The 15,403-nt window shown below is 51.5% G+C and overlaps 1 protein-coding gene across 2 annotated transcripts in view; it reads left to right on the top strand.

Annotated features, from left to right (window-relative positions):
* TBC1D10C (TBC1 domain family member 10C) overlaps positions 1 to 15,403 on the top strand; it is a 33,859-nt gene that overhangs the window by 883 nt on the left and 17,573 nt on the right. The window contains exons 2-5 of one of the 2 annotated variants that reach the window (XM_075928527.2): positions 988 to 1,003; positions 1,521 to 1,725; positions 9,795 to 9,894; positions 10,270 to 10,377. In XM_075928527.2, the coding sequence (XP_075784642.2) occupies positions 988 to 1,003; positions 1,521 to 1,725; positions 9,795 to 9,894; positions 10,270 to 10,377 (429 nt within the window). Of the gene's footprint in view, positions 1 to 987; positions 1,004 to 1,511; positions 1,726 to 9,794; positions 9,895 to 10,269; positions 10,378 to 15,403 lie in introns of both variants that reach the window. The other variant, XM_075928526.2, reaches the window with a different exon arrangement.

Raw genomic sequence — 15,403 nt, 5'->3', positions numbered from 1 at the left:
GGAGATGGAGGTGTGGGGCCTGGGTAAGGCAGATCCTGGAGGGGATGTTGGTGTATGGCAGATCCCGGGGGAGATGGAGGTGTGGGGGCTGGGTAGGGCAGATCCTGGAGGGGATGTGGGTGTGTGGCAGATCCTGGGGGAGATGGAGGTGTGGGGACTGGGTAGGGCAGATCCTGGAGGGGATGTTGGTGTGTGGCAGATCCTGGGGGAGATGGAGGTGTGGGGCTGGGTAGGGCAGATCCTGGAGGGGATGTGGGTGTGTGGCAGATCCTGGGGGAGATGGAGGTGTGGGGGCTGGGTAGGGCAGATCCTGGAGGGGATGTGGGTGTGTGGCAGATCCTGGGGGAGATGGAGGTGTGGGGCCTGGGTAGGGCAGATCCTGGAGGGGATGTGGGTGTGTGGCAGATCCTGGGGGAGATGGAGGTGTGGGGCTGGGTAGGGCAGATCCTGGAGGGGATGTGGGTGTGTGGCAGATCCTGGGGGAGATGGAGGTGTGGGGCTGGGTAGGGCAGATCCTGGAGGGGATGTGGGTGTGTGGCAGATCCTGGGGGAGATGGAGGTGTGGGGCTGGGTAGGGCAGATCCTGGAGGGGATGTGGGTGTGTGGCAGATCCTGGGGGAGATGGAGGTGTGGGGCTGGGTAGGGCAGATCCTGGAGGGGATGTGGGTGTGTGGCAGATCCTGGGGGAGATGGAGGTGTGGGGCCTGGGTAGAGCAGATCCTGGAGGGGATGTGGGTGTGTGGCAGACCCGCATTCCCACTCACCTCCACTGTGTCCAGTCCCCTTAGCTCAAGCCCTGGGCCATTCCCAATGGAGGAGATGGGGATGTGGGACTCTGGGCAGTGCAGATCCGGCGGGGATGGTAGGATGGGGCTTTGGGTGGGGCAGTCCATAGGGGTGATGGGGATGCGGAGCCCTGGGCTGGGCAGACCCTGGAGGAGATGGAGGAGCAGGTCCTGAATGGAGCAAACCTTGAGAGGGGTGGAGGTGCAGGGACATGGGGGTGAGGGGACCCTGGGCTGGGAAGACCTTGGGAGGGATGAGAGTGCAGGCTGCTGGGCTGAACACACCCTGAGGGAGATGGAGGTTCAGGGCCTGGGCTTGGCAGACCTGGATGGGGGTGCGGGCCCCTGGGCTGGGCAGACCCTGAGGGAGATGGGGGTTCAGTGGCTGGGCTGGGAAGACCCAGAGGGAGATGGGGGTGCAGGCCCCTGGGCTGAGAAGACTCTGAGTAGGATGGGGGTTCAGTGGCTGGGCTGGGCAGACCCTGAGGGGGATAGGGTGAGGGACCCTGAGCTGGGCAGAACCTGGCAGAGATGGAGCAGGGACTGTGTGATGCAGACCCTGGGAGGAATGAGTAAGAGGGGCCTTGGCTGGGCAGCCCCTGGAGGGGACGGGGAGAGGGGCCTGGCAAGTTATACTTCAGGGTTGTCTCCTGGGATGTTCGTTTCTGGGCTGGCCTTGCTGGGCACTCACTGCGGGCCCCTGTCCCTGCCCTCCCTCCCCTGCAGGGTGCTGAGATCACGGCATGGCGTCCGGCCCTATGTCCTCCGCTGACTCCTCCAGCCTCAGCACCCTGGAGGAGCTGTCCGATGCCTTTGACTCCACCCTGGGGCGCCATGATGACTCCAGCTCGTTGGGCTCCGACTCTGAGCTGAATGGGGCTGCCCCCTATCGCCAGACGGACCGCTACGGCTTCCTAGGGGGCAACAGTACCCAGGATGGGTGAGTGGGACACATCTGGGCATCGGAGCACTAAAAGGGGGGCATTGTGGGGGCGGGAGGTGCTGTGAAGGGCATTGCTGAGGTGACCTAGATGCCGGGTTCTATTCCAAGTCCTGATTTCTTGCACCCTGGAGCCATTGTGGGTACTGGACTGACACCCCCATTGCCAGCCCCGCAGAACAATCTCTTGGGTTCTGTGCCAGAATCCAGCATCCCCCCCCTTCTGTGCACTGAGGCTATGGGGTGTTCAAGCCCAAAGAATGGACATACGCGGAGAAGCTGAGCCCCTGGCCTGGGGATGAGTCAGGCCACACCCCAAGCTAAGAGTAGCAGCTTGTGGGTGTTGCCCTGCCCCCTGCCTCTTTCCGAGTCTTGCTCCTCCTAGGGGTGGGGCAAAAGCAGGGAAGGGGTGGAGCTTGGGGAATGAGGGTCTTGGGCACTGAGGAGGGGGACAGTTTGCAATTCTTGCATCATGCCTCTGTGCACCAGTCCCCTCTTCCTAACAGCCTGATGTAAGAGAGCCCTGGCCCAGGGGACCTGCCAGTGGTGCCCCCGAGGGTCCCTACACCAAGCTGCTAATGAGCCAGTTCTGCCAGGAAGGCACAATGGCCCAGGGCACCCCGGCTCACGCTCTGTTCCTTCCCCCAGCTGGGAATCACAAGGAGGTGCAGTGTCCCAAGGCTGGATTCAGGCAGAGTCGGCTTCAGCAGCCTCATGGCTGGCTAAGTTGGGGTTGCTGGAGCTTTGGGGGTGGGGTTCGGAAGAGTCTGCACCAATAGTCTCCAACCTTTTGAAGCCCAAGATCGCTCTTTTGAATTTAAGTGCAATCCAAGATCTACCTCAAACCCAAATACCCTTTCCCTGCCTCCTTCCCGCCCCTTCTCCGAGGCCCCGCCCCTGCGCACTCCCTTCCTCCTGCCCCTTTTCTCCCTCCCTTTCACCAGGCAGGCTTTGGTCTTGGACTAAGGGATTTGGCGTGTGAAGGGGCTCTGAGCTGAGCCTGGGGCAGGGGCTTGGGATGCAAGAGAGGGTACTTAACTGGGGCAGGGGATCGGCGCTGGCTCCAGCTGGACACTGCTTACCACAGATGGCTCCTGGGGGGTAGTGCAGTGGGGCTAAGGCAGGCTCCCTCCCGCCCTGGCCCTGCACCACTCCCAAAAGCAGCCAGCAAACTCCATCCCAAGCTCTGTTGTGCCCCCTCTCTGCTCCATGGAGATAGAACACAGGAGGAGAGGGGGCACCCTGACATAAGCACCCCTCCTCTCTCTTCCTTGCTCTGCACCGCAAGCAGGAGGCTCCCAAGGAGGGGCAGTTCCAAGGCAAAGGGCAGGAGATACACAGCAGTGTGGGGACGGGCAGCTGAAGTGCCGGCACTTGAGAGCCTCTTGGTCAAACCAGTCAGGATCCCCTGTCAAAGGCTCCAAGATCTACCAGTAGCTCCCAGTCTACTAGTTGGTGACCACTGGCCTACACCATCCTGGTGCCAGTGTGCCAGACTGCAGCACAGCATCTTGTCTGCTCTCCTCCATAGAGGCAGCTGCAGCCCATAGCTGTTTAAGTGTGTGATCATAGCACCTGCCATCCCAGTCCCTACTGAACGTACAATGGGGAGGGGTGCAGTGCCCATGTCCTGATCCCTGGCTTCATAGGTGGGGAAACTGAGGCACTCAGTAGGGAAGATGACCTGCCCTATCTCACAAAGCCAGCACTGACTGCAAAGTGCTGCAGAATAAAAGGAGCTATATTACTATAACATCCTCTCCTGCTTCCCTGGGAGTTGGTGTAACCCACATACCTACTGTGGTTCCCTGTCCCATGTAGTGGCACTTAGACCACTTACAGCAAGAGATAAGAACAAGGGTGCGTCTACACTGCGCCGTTAATCAGCAATAACAGCCATTATTCCAGAAAAAACAATATGAGTGTCCACACAGCAATTGCGTTATTTCAAAAGAAAATCGAAATAACGGAGGGTTTTTTCTGACGTTGGTAAACCTCATTCCACGAGGAATAATGTCTCTTCTGAAAAAGCTCTTTTGGAAGAGGGTGTGTGTGGACGTCCCAGGGCTGCTATGTCCAAATAGCTCCTCATCAGGGCCATTCTAAGTCATTCTTCCCCAGTGCCTCTTGGGTCTCTAAATCGAGATAGCGTCAGCACATTAGAGGAGCCTGCCTCAGACTAATTTTGAGGTTTCCCTGTCGTGTGGACACTCTATTTTGAAATAAGTTATTCCAGAAGATACCTTCCGGAATAGCTTTTTCTGAAATGAACTTGCAGTGTAGACATACCCCAAGGGAGCTCTACAACCTGAGCTGAGAGCCAGCTGGCTTTATAGCTCAAGCTGTAGAAGCGCCTTCACTAAGCTCTAGAGCAGTGTTTCTCAACCTTTTTTTTTATAAAGTACCCCTTTTTCAACAAAAAAAAGTATAAGTACCCCCGGTACCTACAGTTTTCAGACACACAGCTTTTGTCTCTACCATTGCAACACATTTGTTTAAACAACTTAATTGTAGCCGGGTGGGCGATGAAATTTTTGGGTGTAAAAAGTACAAAACTAATAAAGCGCTGTAAACAAAACAAAAATTCAGTTTTCTCCAAATTTCAGTTGTGTTGACGTACCGCCCAGACTTCTCTCGAGTACCCCTAAGGCTACGTCTACACTGGCATGATTTTCCGAAAATGTTTTCCGTTAAAAGCATTTTTGGAAAAGCACGTCTAGATTGGCAGGATGCTTTTCCGCAAAAACACTTTTTGCAGAAAAGCGTCCGTGGCCAATCTAGACGCGGTTTTCCACAAAAAAGCCCCGATCACCATTTTCGCAATTGGGACTTTTTTGTGGAAAACAGTACTGTGCTGTCTACACTGGCCCTTTTGCACAAAAGTCTTTCGGAAAAAGACTTTTGCCCGAACAGGAGCAGCATAGTATTTCCTGAAAAGCACTGACAATCTTACATGAGCTCGTCAGTGTTCTTGCGGAAATTCAAGCTGCCAGTGTAGACAGCTGGCAAGTTTTTCCGCAAAAGCAGATGATTTTGTGGAAAAACTTGCCAGTCCAGACACAGCCCTAAGAGTACTCATACCACTGATTAAGAAACACTGCTCTAGAGGTCCTAGGTTCAGATCCTCCTGCTGGTAGTTACACTGGCTTATCATGGCGTCATCAGGACCCTGGGCTAGCCTGGGGGTGATAGCAAATAGGAGAGCCAAAGGGTTAGTGCTGATGAGCCAGCATGGAAGATCTGTGTGGTTGTTTCAATGCACTGTATGCTGAAGGCAAATGATAGGATGGGTCTTTCTAGCTACTGGCTCAGTCAGAGTTCCAAGATTCTCCCATGGCAGGAAGAGGGGGTGGCATTTAGGTAGGGTCTAACCAAACAGATCCCAGTTCTGAAATCTGCAAGGTGCATTTGCAAAGGAGCAGAGCTTGGGAATGCCAGAACCGTTTCCCCTCCCCTTCCTCACTGTTCGTTACAAAAACCATAGAAAATGAAACGCACACACTGTCAATGCAACGTGAAGAGGCATGGAAAGGCTCCTGGGGTCCCAGCTTGGAAGGCCAGAAAGGGCTAGTCTGATTGTCTAGCCCAGTGACTTTCAAACTTGTTTCATTTGTGGACCCCTAAAAAATTTCAAATGGGGCCAGGTCCCCTCGAGAATCTGAGACATGATCTGTAAACCCCCAGGGGTTCACAGACCACAGGTTGAAAACCACTGGTCTAGTCTGACCTCCCGTGTAGCCCAGGGGTGACTCCTGCATTGAGCCCAGAGATTGTGACTGATCTAGAGCTGGTCTGTAGAGAGGCCCCCTCTGGATTGCCTGGCACGGAGGGAAGCTGAAGAACTCTGCCTGGTTCTCATACTATGACCCTGCAGAGGATGAGAACTCCAAAGCTGTGGGTTCCTTCCTGGCTCCTCATACCCATCCATGCCCTAGTCGTTCTTGGAGTTCAAGAGGGGAACATGTGTTACTGAGGGGTGTGAAGCCCAGGTCAGCCCCAGAGAAAAACCACAGCCTCTCGCTTCTCTGGGATGGGCTCTGAGCACCATGGGTGCTGGGCCAAGGAAAGGGAGTACCTTGCACCCCTCCACCCACATGAACGAACACTTCCTGTTTCGCTAGCTCACAGTTCAACCACATCCTGTCCCCGTATCCATGGTGATGTGCACACCGTGCTTGCAGCGGTGTGTGGTCTGTGACATCAGCACACCAGCCAGCCCCCACCCCCACCTCACCCCACTGAGCGACTCAGGCTACGAACAGGCCCAAGAAAGGAGAGACAACAGACATGTTTAGCCCCTTCCCCACCTCCCATGCTCCTCAGGAGCCTTTCCTACGGCTTCATCTCAGGAATCTGCTCTGGAAACATCATGCATGATGGGGCTGCCGACCTGCCCCTGAAGGCAGTTTCCCAGGGCAACAGGTCCCTCACTGCCCACATCCATCTCCTGATAACAGAGTATGAGAAGGAAACTGTAGATGAAAACACTGACAGCCTTACTCCCATTTTACTCAATGTTTATTCACTCATTACTCAGTATTTGCTTGCTCATTACTCAGTATTTACATGGTCTTTACTCAAGGTTTACTCACTTATTGCTCAGTGTTTATGGGGTCATTACTCAATGTTTACTCACTTATTGCTCAGTTTACACCCACAATAGTCATTACTTAATATTTACTCATTAATTACTCAGTGTTTATGGGGTCATTACTCAATGTATACTCACTTATTGATCAGTGTTTAGGTGGTCATTACTCAATGTTTACTCACTTATTGCTCAGTTTACACCCACAATAGTCATTACTTAATATTTACTCATTAATTACTCAGTGTTTATGGGGTCATTACTCAATGTATACTCACTTATTGATCAGTGTTTATGTGGTCTTTACTCAATGTTTACTCACTTATTGATCAGTTTGCACACACAATAGTCATTACTTAATATTTACTCACTAATTGTTCAGTGTTTATGGGGTCATTACTCAATGTTTACTCACTTATTGCTCAGTGTTTATGTGATCATTATTCAACGTTTACTCACTTATTACTCAGTTTACACACACACACAATAGTCATTACTTAATATTTACTCACTAATTGCTCAGTGTTTATGGGGTCATTACTCAATGTTTACTCACTTATTGCTCAGTGTTTATGGGGTCATTACTCAATGTTTACTCACTTATTGCTCAGTGTTTACGGAATCATTACTCAATGTTTACTCACTTCTTGCTCAGTGTTTACGTGGTCATTACTCAATGTCTGCTCACTTATTACTCAATGTTTACACACTCATTACTCAGAAGAGCAAAAATGATTAGGGGTATGGAACAGCTTTCACATGTTGGGACCATTCAGCTGGAAAAGAGACAACTAAGATGTGATAAGATAGAGATGTATAAATTCATGACTGGTGTAGAGAAAGCAAATAGGGAAGTGTTATTTACCTCTTCACGTAACACCAGAACCTGGGGTTACCCACTGAAGTTATTAGGCAGCAGATTTAAAACAAACAAAAGGAAGTACTTCACACAATGCACAGTCAGCCTGTGGAGCTCATTGCCAGGGGATGTTGTGAAGGCCAAAACTATAGTTGGGTTCAAAAAATAATGATAAGTTCAGGGAGGATAGGTCCATCAATAGTCATTAGTCCAAGATGATCAGGGATGCAACCACATTCTCCGGGAGTCCCTAAACCTCTGACTGCCAGAAGCTGGGAATGGGCGATGGGATGAATGACTTGATGATTGCCCTGTTCTGTTCATTCCTTCTGAAGACTCTGGCATGGGCCACTGTGAGAAGACAGGATACTGGACTAGAGGACCATTGATGTGACCCAGTATGACCACTCTTATGTTCTCAGCATTTACTCATTGCTCTGTGTTGTTTACTGATTATATTGGTTTTGCACACTCATTACTCAATTTGGGAGACTTGCTCATGCTTCTCTATTTTCTAGTTTATTACTCAATGTTTGTCTACACAAGAAGCACTATAGTAGCACAGCTGCTGCAGTGTAGACATTTCCTAAGGTGAGGGAAAGTGTTTTTCTGTGGCTATAGTAAACCCACCCCCTCCAGAGCTGGTAACAGAAGAATTCTTCCAACAACTTAGCTGTGTATATCAAGAGGGTTACATTGCATAGGTATGGCTTTTAAGACCAAAGTGATGTATCTAAGTTGACTTAAGTGTCAGCTATAGATGAGGCCTCGGCACTTACACACTCATTACTCAATGTTTACTCACTTGTTATTCAGTTGTTACCTAAACTACGGTGACCAGAGGGGCCTTTTGAGGGGCTTGTCTTCCCCCAATAATTATGTCCTCTTTTTGTCCTCCTTTGAAAAAAATTGTCCTTCTTGTCCTACTTTGCCAAAAAAAATCCCGTGTTCCTTTTTTTTGTTTTTCTCGACCAAAAAATACTGGCTGTCCGGTATTTTTTGGGAGATCATCTGGCAACCCTAATATACAAGTATGTTTTTGTTGTCAACTCAATGTCCTCCTCGCACATTTTCAAATTCTAGTCACCTTACCTAAACCAGATGGAGGGAAGGGAGTTTGCAGCAGGTACCAACTCCTCACAGGCTACAACAATTCTTGGAGCTGCCTCAACTAGTGCTTCTGTTGTGGTGTCCTGATGGGGCTCTGCACAGAAGAGTGCAGCACCTCCCACCAGTGTGTCCCTGCTCTGGCCTGGCCTGCCCTGCACCCCCCTCCCCGCCCGCCCCCAGCATCCTGTCAAACTGATGGCACGTGAACCAGCAGAACCAACTTTGCTCCTGGACTTAGAGGCCTCTGTCCAAAAACACCCTAGGACAACTGGGAGTTGAGCCCTTGGTATTTGTTAGTTAGATCATTACTCAGTCCCCACTGCATGTTTAGTTTGTTTTTATTCAAACATCACCTCGTGTTTGCTTAGTATTTATTCAGGGTTTACTCACTGGTTTTGAGGGCACTGAATGGTGTTCATTTGGGCATTTCTCAGTAGTCAAAATTGACACAATTGTTATTAAGTGTTTATTGAGTAATTATTTGGTCTTTACCTGGTCATTACTCATGGCTTATTCAGTTGTTACTTGAAAAAACTTAAAAAATAACAAATAGTTTCTAAGGTGCTGCAAGACTATTTGTTGGTTTTTAAAGTCTTTCCAGTTACTGTCTAACATGGCTACCCTTCTGAAACTTTTAATCATTTGTTACTTGTTACTCCTTGGTCGCTACTGAAGGGTTTATATAGTCATTACTTTGATATTTACTCAGCCCTACTCAGTGATTACTTGCTAAGTGCTCAGTGTTTATTCAGTTGTTACTCAGGGATTACTTGACAATTACTCAGTCATTACTCACTGTTTAGTTGTTAATCATTATTCTTTGCTTGTTACCTAAATTCATGGTCTTCACAGGACAGGGTATATACCTCCAGATCAGGGAGCTCACAATGTGCCCCTTGAATTTACAAACCCAATAAACAAGAGATCTGTGCTTCTGTTGGTAGGGTTGAGGTTGTGGGCTGTCTCTGGGGCACTTGGAGGGCAGAAAGCAATGATCTGGGTCTCTAGACAATGACAGAGGGTTAGGCCAATGCGGCTGAGCATACAGAATGTGGGGGTGATGCCGGAGAGGGGAGGTCTATGGTTTCTATGCAGGTCGAGTTGGCAGGATGATGGTGCCACCAGCCTGTAGTTGGAATTTAGGTAGGAGAGGGGTCAGAGTTACGGTGATGTTGGAATATTCTGATTTGCCCAGTCTTTTGTTTCCACATTCCAGAATGTCACTCCTCATGGTCCAGCCCCAGGGTGGGGCAGGGATACGGGAACTGAGGCAGAGGAAGAGGTGGATGGGGTATGGGCACAGAGGAGGCTGTATTCTCCTTGCAGAACAATGCCCTGGAAGGAAGTTTAATGCAGCTACTGAATGAGGGAGGAGGGGAGCACAAGTGAAGAGGAAAGAAGGAATGAGATAGAAGGAGTGCACCAGAGGGACAAAGAGATTGGAGGAATGGGGTTATAGGGCAAGGAGGAAATGGACTTGGGCCTGACACCCATTTTCCTTCCCTCATCCAGCCTGGCCCAGCCCCCAGTAGAGCTTGTCCGGCACCGGGAGGCCAGATGGCTGGAGATGACATCGCACTGGGAGAAAACCATGGCCAGGAGGTATAAGAAGGTGAGGAGAAGCTGCAGAGAAATCCCAATTGCCCTGTGGGGCACTCAGCCACCCCGAGGCACCCCAAAGGGCCTTGCTAATCCCCCCATGGAGCAACCCACCCCCCATAGGGCACCCCAGTGTGCCCCAGTCAGAATGCCTCCACTCCCCCAGGGGACTGGCACCTGCCAGGACTTCTCCCAGTAACTCTCCTGGCAGTGTCATGCCACACAGCTGGGCCCCCTGGAGCTGTTTCCTACCGCTAAAGCCTGTGTCCCAGGGCCCCAGCTCCATCCATCGTCGCACCATGCTGGGTACCCTCTCCCTGGCCTCGGCCACATGTGTCCCCATTTCCCTATGGTGCGCTCTGTGATTGATGCAGTTCTCTGGCTCCAGGTGAAGGTCCTATGCCGTAAAGGGATCCCCTCGTCCATGCGAGCCCGCTGCTGGCCCCTGCTGTGTGGAGGGCAGGCCAACATGAACCGCAACCAAAACAAATACAAGGTAACCAGCTCCTCCCCACACACATGTCATAGTCACACCACCACACCCACATTGTTATACACTGCTCTCCCAGGAGGATACAGTCTCTTTGGTTCTTCTATTCTCTTAAGCTGAAGTTCAAGTCTGGCAGCTTTCTCCTTGGCTAGTCTGATTTTTCTGTCCAACTCTGCCATTCTGTCTGCATGTTCTGCCTTTCTCTTTGCAAGTTCTCGTTCCAGCTTCTGCCTTTTCTCAGCCGCTTCTTGGTCTAGCTTCTGTCTTCTCTGTTCTGCTAGCAGACGAAATTCCTCTAGTTCTCGCTTACATTTAAGTTTCATTCTCCTCACTGGATCCTGCACTCTCATTTCTTCTGCAGCATTTCTGGCCACTAACAAAGATCTCAGCTCTGGCTTAGAAGCTTCCTCACTAAAGGCAATGCCTCTTTCCAAGCACAAGGCTTCCAGAGCCTTTCTGTCCAGACTCTCATACTGTTGCTGACTCATTGCAGCGGCTATTTAATCAACCAAACTTTCAACACACAGAAATCAAATTTAGAACAGCGTGGGGTCATGATCGAAAGCTCAAATGACCAAGATCGGAGGATCCTGCCAACTATGCCACTGTGACGGACCGGGCCAGGTCTGGGCACAGCATCACATAGGTCCCCCAGCCCTAGATAAGGCATCCGCCATAATATTCTCCTTCCCCTTTATGTGGACTATGTCCATGTCGTAATCTTGGAGGGCCAGACTCCAGCGCAGCAATCTGGAGTTGGTGCCCTTGGCCTTTTGCAGCCAAACCAGCGGGGCACGGTCACTCAGCACAGTGAACCTCCTGTTGTAAAGATAGGGTTTGAGCTGCTTGACAGCCCACACTATGGCAGAACACTCCTTAACTGTGGCATAATTCCGCTCCGCAGGGGACAGCTTTTTGATGGGGTATGCCACGGGGTGTCTTTTGTCTCCCACCCCGTCCTGCATCAGCACCGCCCCCAAACCAGTGTTGGAAGCATCGGTGCACAACAAAAAGGGCTTTGGAACCCCTGTTCACAGGCCTCTCACCACACCACCCGGTCTGGCCTCTCCTTCTTTGTGAAACTGTGATCGGAGCTATGACATCACTGAACCCCCTCACAAACCTCCTGTAGTAGTTGGCCAGGCCCACAAACGACTGGACCTGCTTTTTCATTGGGGAAATAGGCCAGTTCTTAATGGCCTCCACCTTCAGGGGTTCGGGGCACACCGACCCGCTGCCCAACTTGTGCCCCAGATAGGTTACTTCGGCAGCCCCCGTCCTGCATTTGGACACCTTGACAGTCAGGTTGGCTTCCCCGAGTCGCTGCAGCACCACCCCTATGTGATTGAGGTGATCCCGCTAGGAGTCGCTGAAGATGGCCAGGTCGTCAATATAAGCCCTCGCAAAACCCTCCAGTCCCTACAGGATCTCATTGATCAGCCTCATGAAGGTGGCCCTGGAATTCTGCATGCCAAAGGGCAGCACCTTGAACTCATACAGGCCAGACTCCACGATGAACGCAGATTTTTCCTGTGCATCAGCATCTAGGGGAATCTGCCAGTACCCCCATGTCAGATCCAGAGTACTTATAAACTTTGCCCCCCCCCCCCCCAGCGTGTCTAACAGATCCTCTATTCTGGGTGTGGGGAAAGGGTCAAGCTGCGTGCTAGCATTCAGCTTCCTATAGTTCACACAGAACCTCATGGTCCTGTCCTTTTTAGGCACCATCACAATAGCGGATGCCTAGGGGCTTCGGGATTTGGTGATCATGCCCATTGCTTTCCACCTCCTCCTGAATCTGCTTCTGTATCTCCCCCTTGGCCCTATAGGCTCTGTTAGGCGCTGGTGGGGCCCTGTCGTGAGGCTAGAATGCGATATTCTGTCCGTGAGCCCCGGCCTGAGGGAGAATGTTCTCCAGTGATGCTTCAGCAGCGCCAGCAACTTCTTCCTTTGTGGGGGAGTCAAGCCCTCTCCCAACTCTATGCTCTTGAGAGGTCTCTCTTCCTGGCTCTCCGCCACCATATTCACCAAAGGGACTGACATGGCCGCCTCCTCCGCACAACAGATAATGTTCACGTTGACCTCCCTCTCTAGGTACGTCTTCATCCTGTTAACGTGCACCGTCTGCACCCTGCCCCGGCCACGGGCCTTCCTCACATCGTAGGCCACTTCATTCACCCTTCCCAACACCTCATAGGGCCCGTTCCAAATGTCCTGCATTTTATTCTCTCACTGGATTTAGCACCAACACCAAGTCACCTATTTCAAACGCTCTCTCCACTGCATCCCTGTCATACCAGGCCTTCAGAGCCCACTGGCTGTCACTCAGTTTCGCCTGAACTAACTCCATCATCTCCTTCAGCCTGTCCTTGAACTGAGTCACATACTCAGTCACTGGCTGCCCTGCCACTTCGATATTGCCTCCCAGGCATCACGAATCAAGTCCAGAGGCCCTCTGACCTGCCTCCCATAGAGCAGTTCGAAGGGAGCAAACCCCGTGAGTCCTGGGACACACTCCTGTAAGCATACAACAGATATGGCAGCAGCACATTCCAGTCGTTCTGGCGCCTGTCCACATGCATCTTTAGCATGGATTTCAACGTTCCATTGAACCTCTCTATCAGCCCGTTCATCTGTGGGTGGTAGGGAGCAGCCTTCGGGTGCTTCACCCCCCACAATTCCCACCACTGCATGAAAACCACAGACATGAAGATCGACCCATGGTCAGACAGAATTCCCTTGGGGAAACTCACCCCGCTGAAAACAGTGAACAAGGCCATTGCCGCTGTCTCTGCCTCCACATTGGACAGAGCCCCTGCTTCAGAGTATCTGGTAGCAAAATCTTCCACCGCCAGGATGTACTTTTTCCCCATTCTTGGAGGGCCTCGGGAGTGGTCCCACAATATCCACTGACACCCTGGTAAAGTCCTCCCCAGTGATAGGTAGAGGATGCAGGGGTGCTTTGCTAGGCCCTATGGATCCTTTAAGCTTCTGGCACAACTCGCAGCTTCAGCAATATTCCCTCACTGACCTGAACATGCGAGACCAATAGAAGTTCTGCTCTAGCCTGTCACAAGTTTTGCCTATGCCCAGATGCCCTGCAAACGGACCGTCATGCGCCAACTTCAACAATTCCTCACGCTACATTCCAGGCACCACCAGCTGCCTGCGAGTCGCTGCCTGGGAACCCTTCTTCCCCTGTGGGGGTTCCCTGTACAATAGCCCATCTTGCATGAGAAACTTGCCTCTCTCCTCACTAGCAGGGGCCTGACTCCGTGCATCATCCCTGGCTCTCTCCAGGGACACATCACTCTGCTGTGCCTTAACGAACTCCCGCCGAGCATCACTCGGATCCAGAACTACATCCGACCTCTCGAACAATTCCTCTCCACCCCCAGCCTGAGACACACTCTGGGCCTGTTCGCCTTCCCCCCTGCTGCTACCCACTGGGGTGTCTGCCTCACACCCATATTCCTTCCGTGATCTGGTTACCACATTAATCTGGCTAAGCACATCCACTATGTTATTTCCCACCAAGACATCAGCTGGAATCACCTCCCAAACAGCCACCCACACCTGCCCCCTAAAGCTCCCCACTCGAGATGGATTTTAGCCACTGGCAGGCTCACTGAGTACTCAAACAATGCCATTATCGTCACACATTCCCTGGTTTCACCAGGTGCCCCTTAACTATCGTGATATCAGAGCCAGTGTCTCGCCAACCCCTACATTTGACTCCACTGACCTTTGCCTCTCCCATAAACTTTTCACTGCCCTTTCATGCCTTAGTCCTGACATACCGGGTGAGCTCACTGCCCTCCCGCACACCACTATAGGTTACTGCCGCGTTTCTCAAACTGTGGGTCCCGACTCGCCAGGGGGTCGTGAGCAACTTAGAAAGGGGTCATGGTATCACAAAGTTTGAGAACCCCTGGGTTACTGGGTTAACATTAGCCACTGCAATGCTCAGACCTGGACTCAGGGTGGCATCAGAGGCCTCGCTGGGGTCTGCATGATCTGCTTGTGTGCACACAGTGACAGAGTTAATGCTTATCGAATGGCTAGGAGCTGCTGGCCTCGGGCTGCTCTTTAGGTCTGGACACTTAGGCCTTACATGGCCAGATCTGCCACAGTGGTAGCATTTGGCCTGCTTATCCTTGGGGTGAGTATTCCTGTTCTCGGGGCTTCTCTGAGCTCTCTTGTTAGATTTGGGGCTGGGTTTGCTTCTGAACCCCTCCCTCCATCTAAACTATGGGGAATGGTGCTGAGTCTTCTCAACGGGTCTGTGCCTTTCCCGCACCCTGTTTTGGGTTTGAGCATCTGCAAACTCTGCAGCCCGTAAGACCAACTCCAGCTCCTGATCACACACAGCTGCCCTGACTTGGTCAGGCACACTATTCAGAAACTGCTCCAGGGTAATCAAATCCAGCAGTTTCTCATAATTACCATTCACTTTTGCCCCCATGACCCACTTTTTAACAAAGCCTATCAGCTTGTGAGCACATTCCACACAAGTACAATCACTAGACATTTTAAAGCTTTTAAATTTAACCCGGTGGGATTCGGGGGTAACCTTGAACCGTTTCGGTGCCTAATCTTTAAACCATCCATAATCTAAAACTTCTTCCTCCCCCAGTTCGTTAAATACCTCCCTGGCCTTGCCAGTCTGGTCATCAGGACAGGCATGCCCTGGTCATCTGGGATCCGGTTGACATTGCAAATACGTTCAAAGGTGGCCAAAAACTCCTCAATATCCTCATTATCTTTGTAGATGGGACAGATCCTTTCCTGCTGGCCAGTGGGGATGGGCTCTCAGGTCGCTGTATCGTTTGTTGCGCCTCTAGTTTCTGGAGTTGGAGTCACTTGGAACTCTCCTCCACCGCCAGCTCTTCCATTTGCCATGCGTGAGCCACTCTCTCTTTCTCCGCATCCACCTCCTTCTCCTTTCGACGCAGGTCAGCAAGGGCCCTCTCATGTTCCAGCTCCATTCTCTTCAGTGCCTGCTGCTTTCTAATTTCATCTTCATCTGCTG

This window comes from Pelodiscus sinensis, chromosome 5 (genome assembly GCF_052426305.1).
Source record: "Pelodiscus sinensis isolate ZL-2025 chromosome 5, ASM5242630v1, whole genome shotgun sequence".
NCBI classification, from domain to species: Eukaryota; Metazoa; Chordata; order Testudines; family Trionychidae; genus Pelodiscus; species Pelodiscus sinensis.
This window is presented reverse-complemented; position numbering and strand designations above follow the sequence as displayed.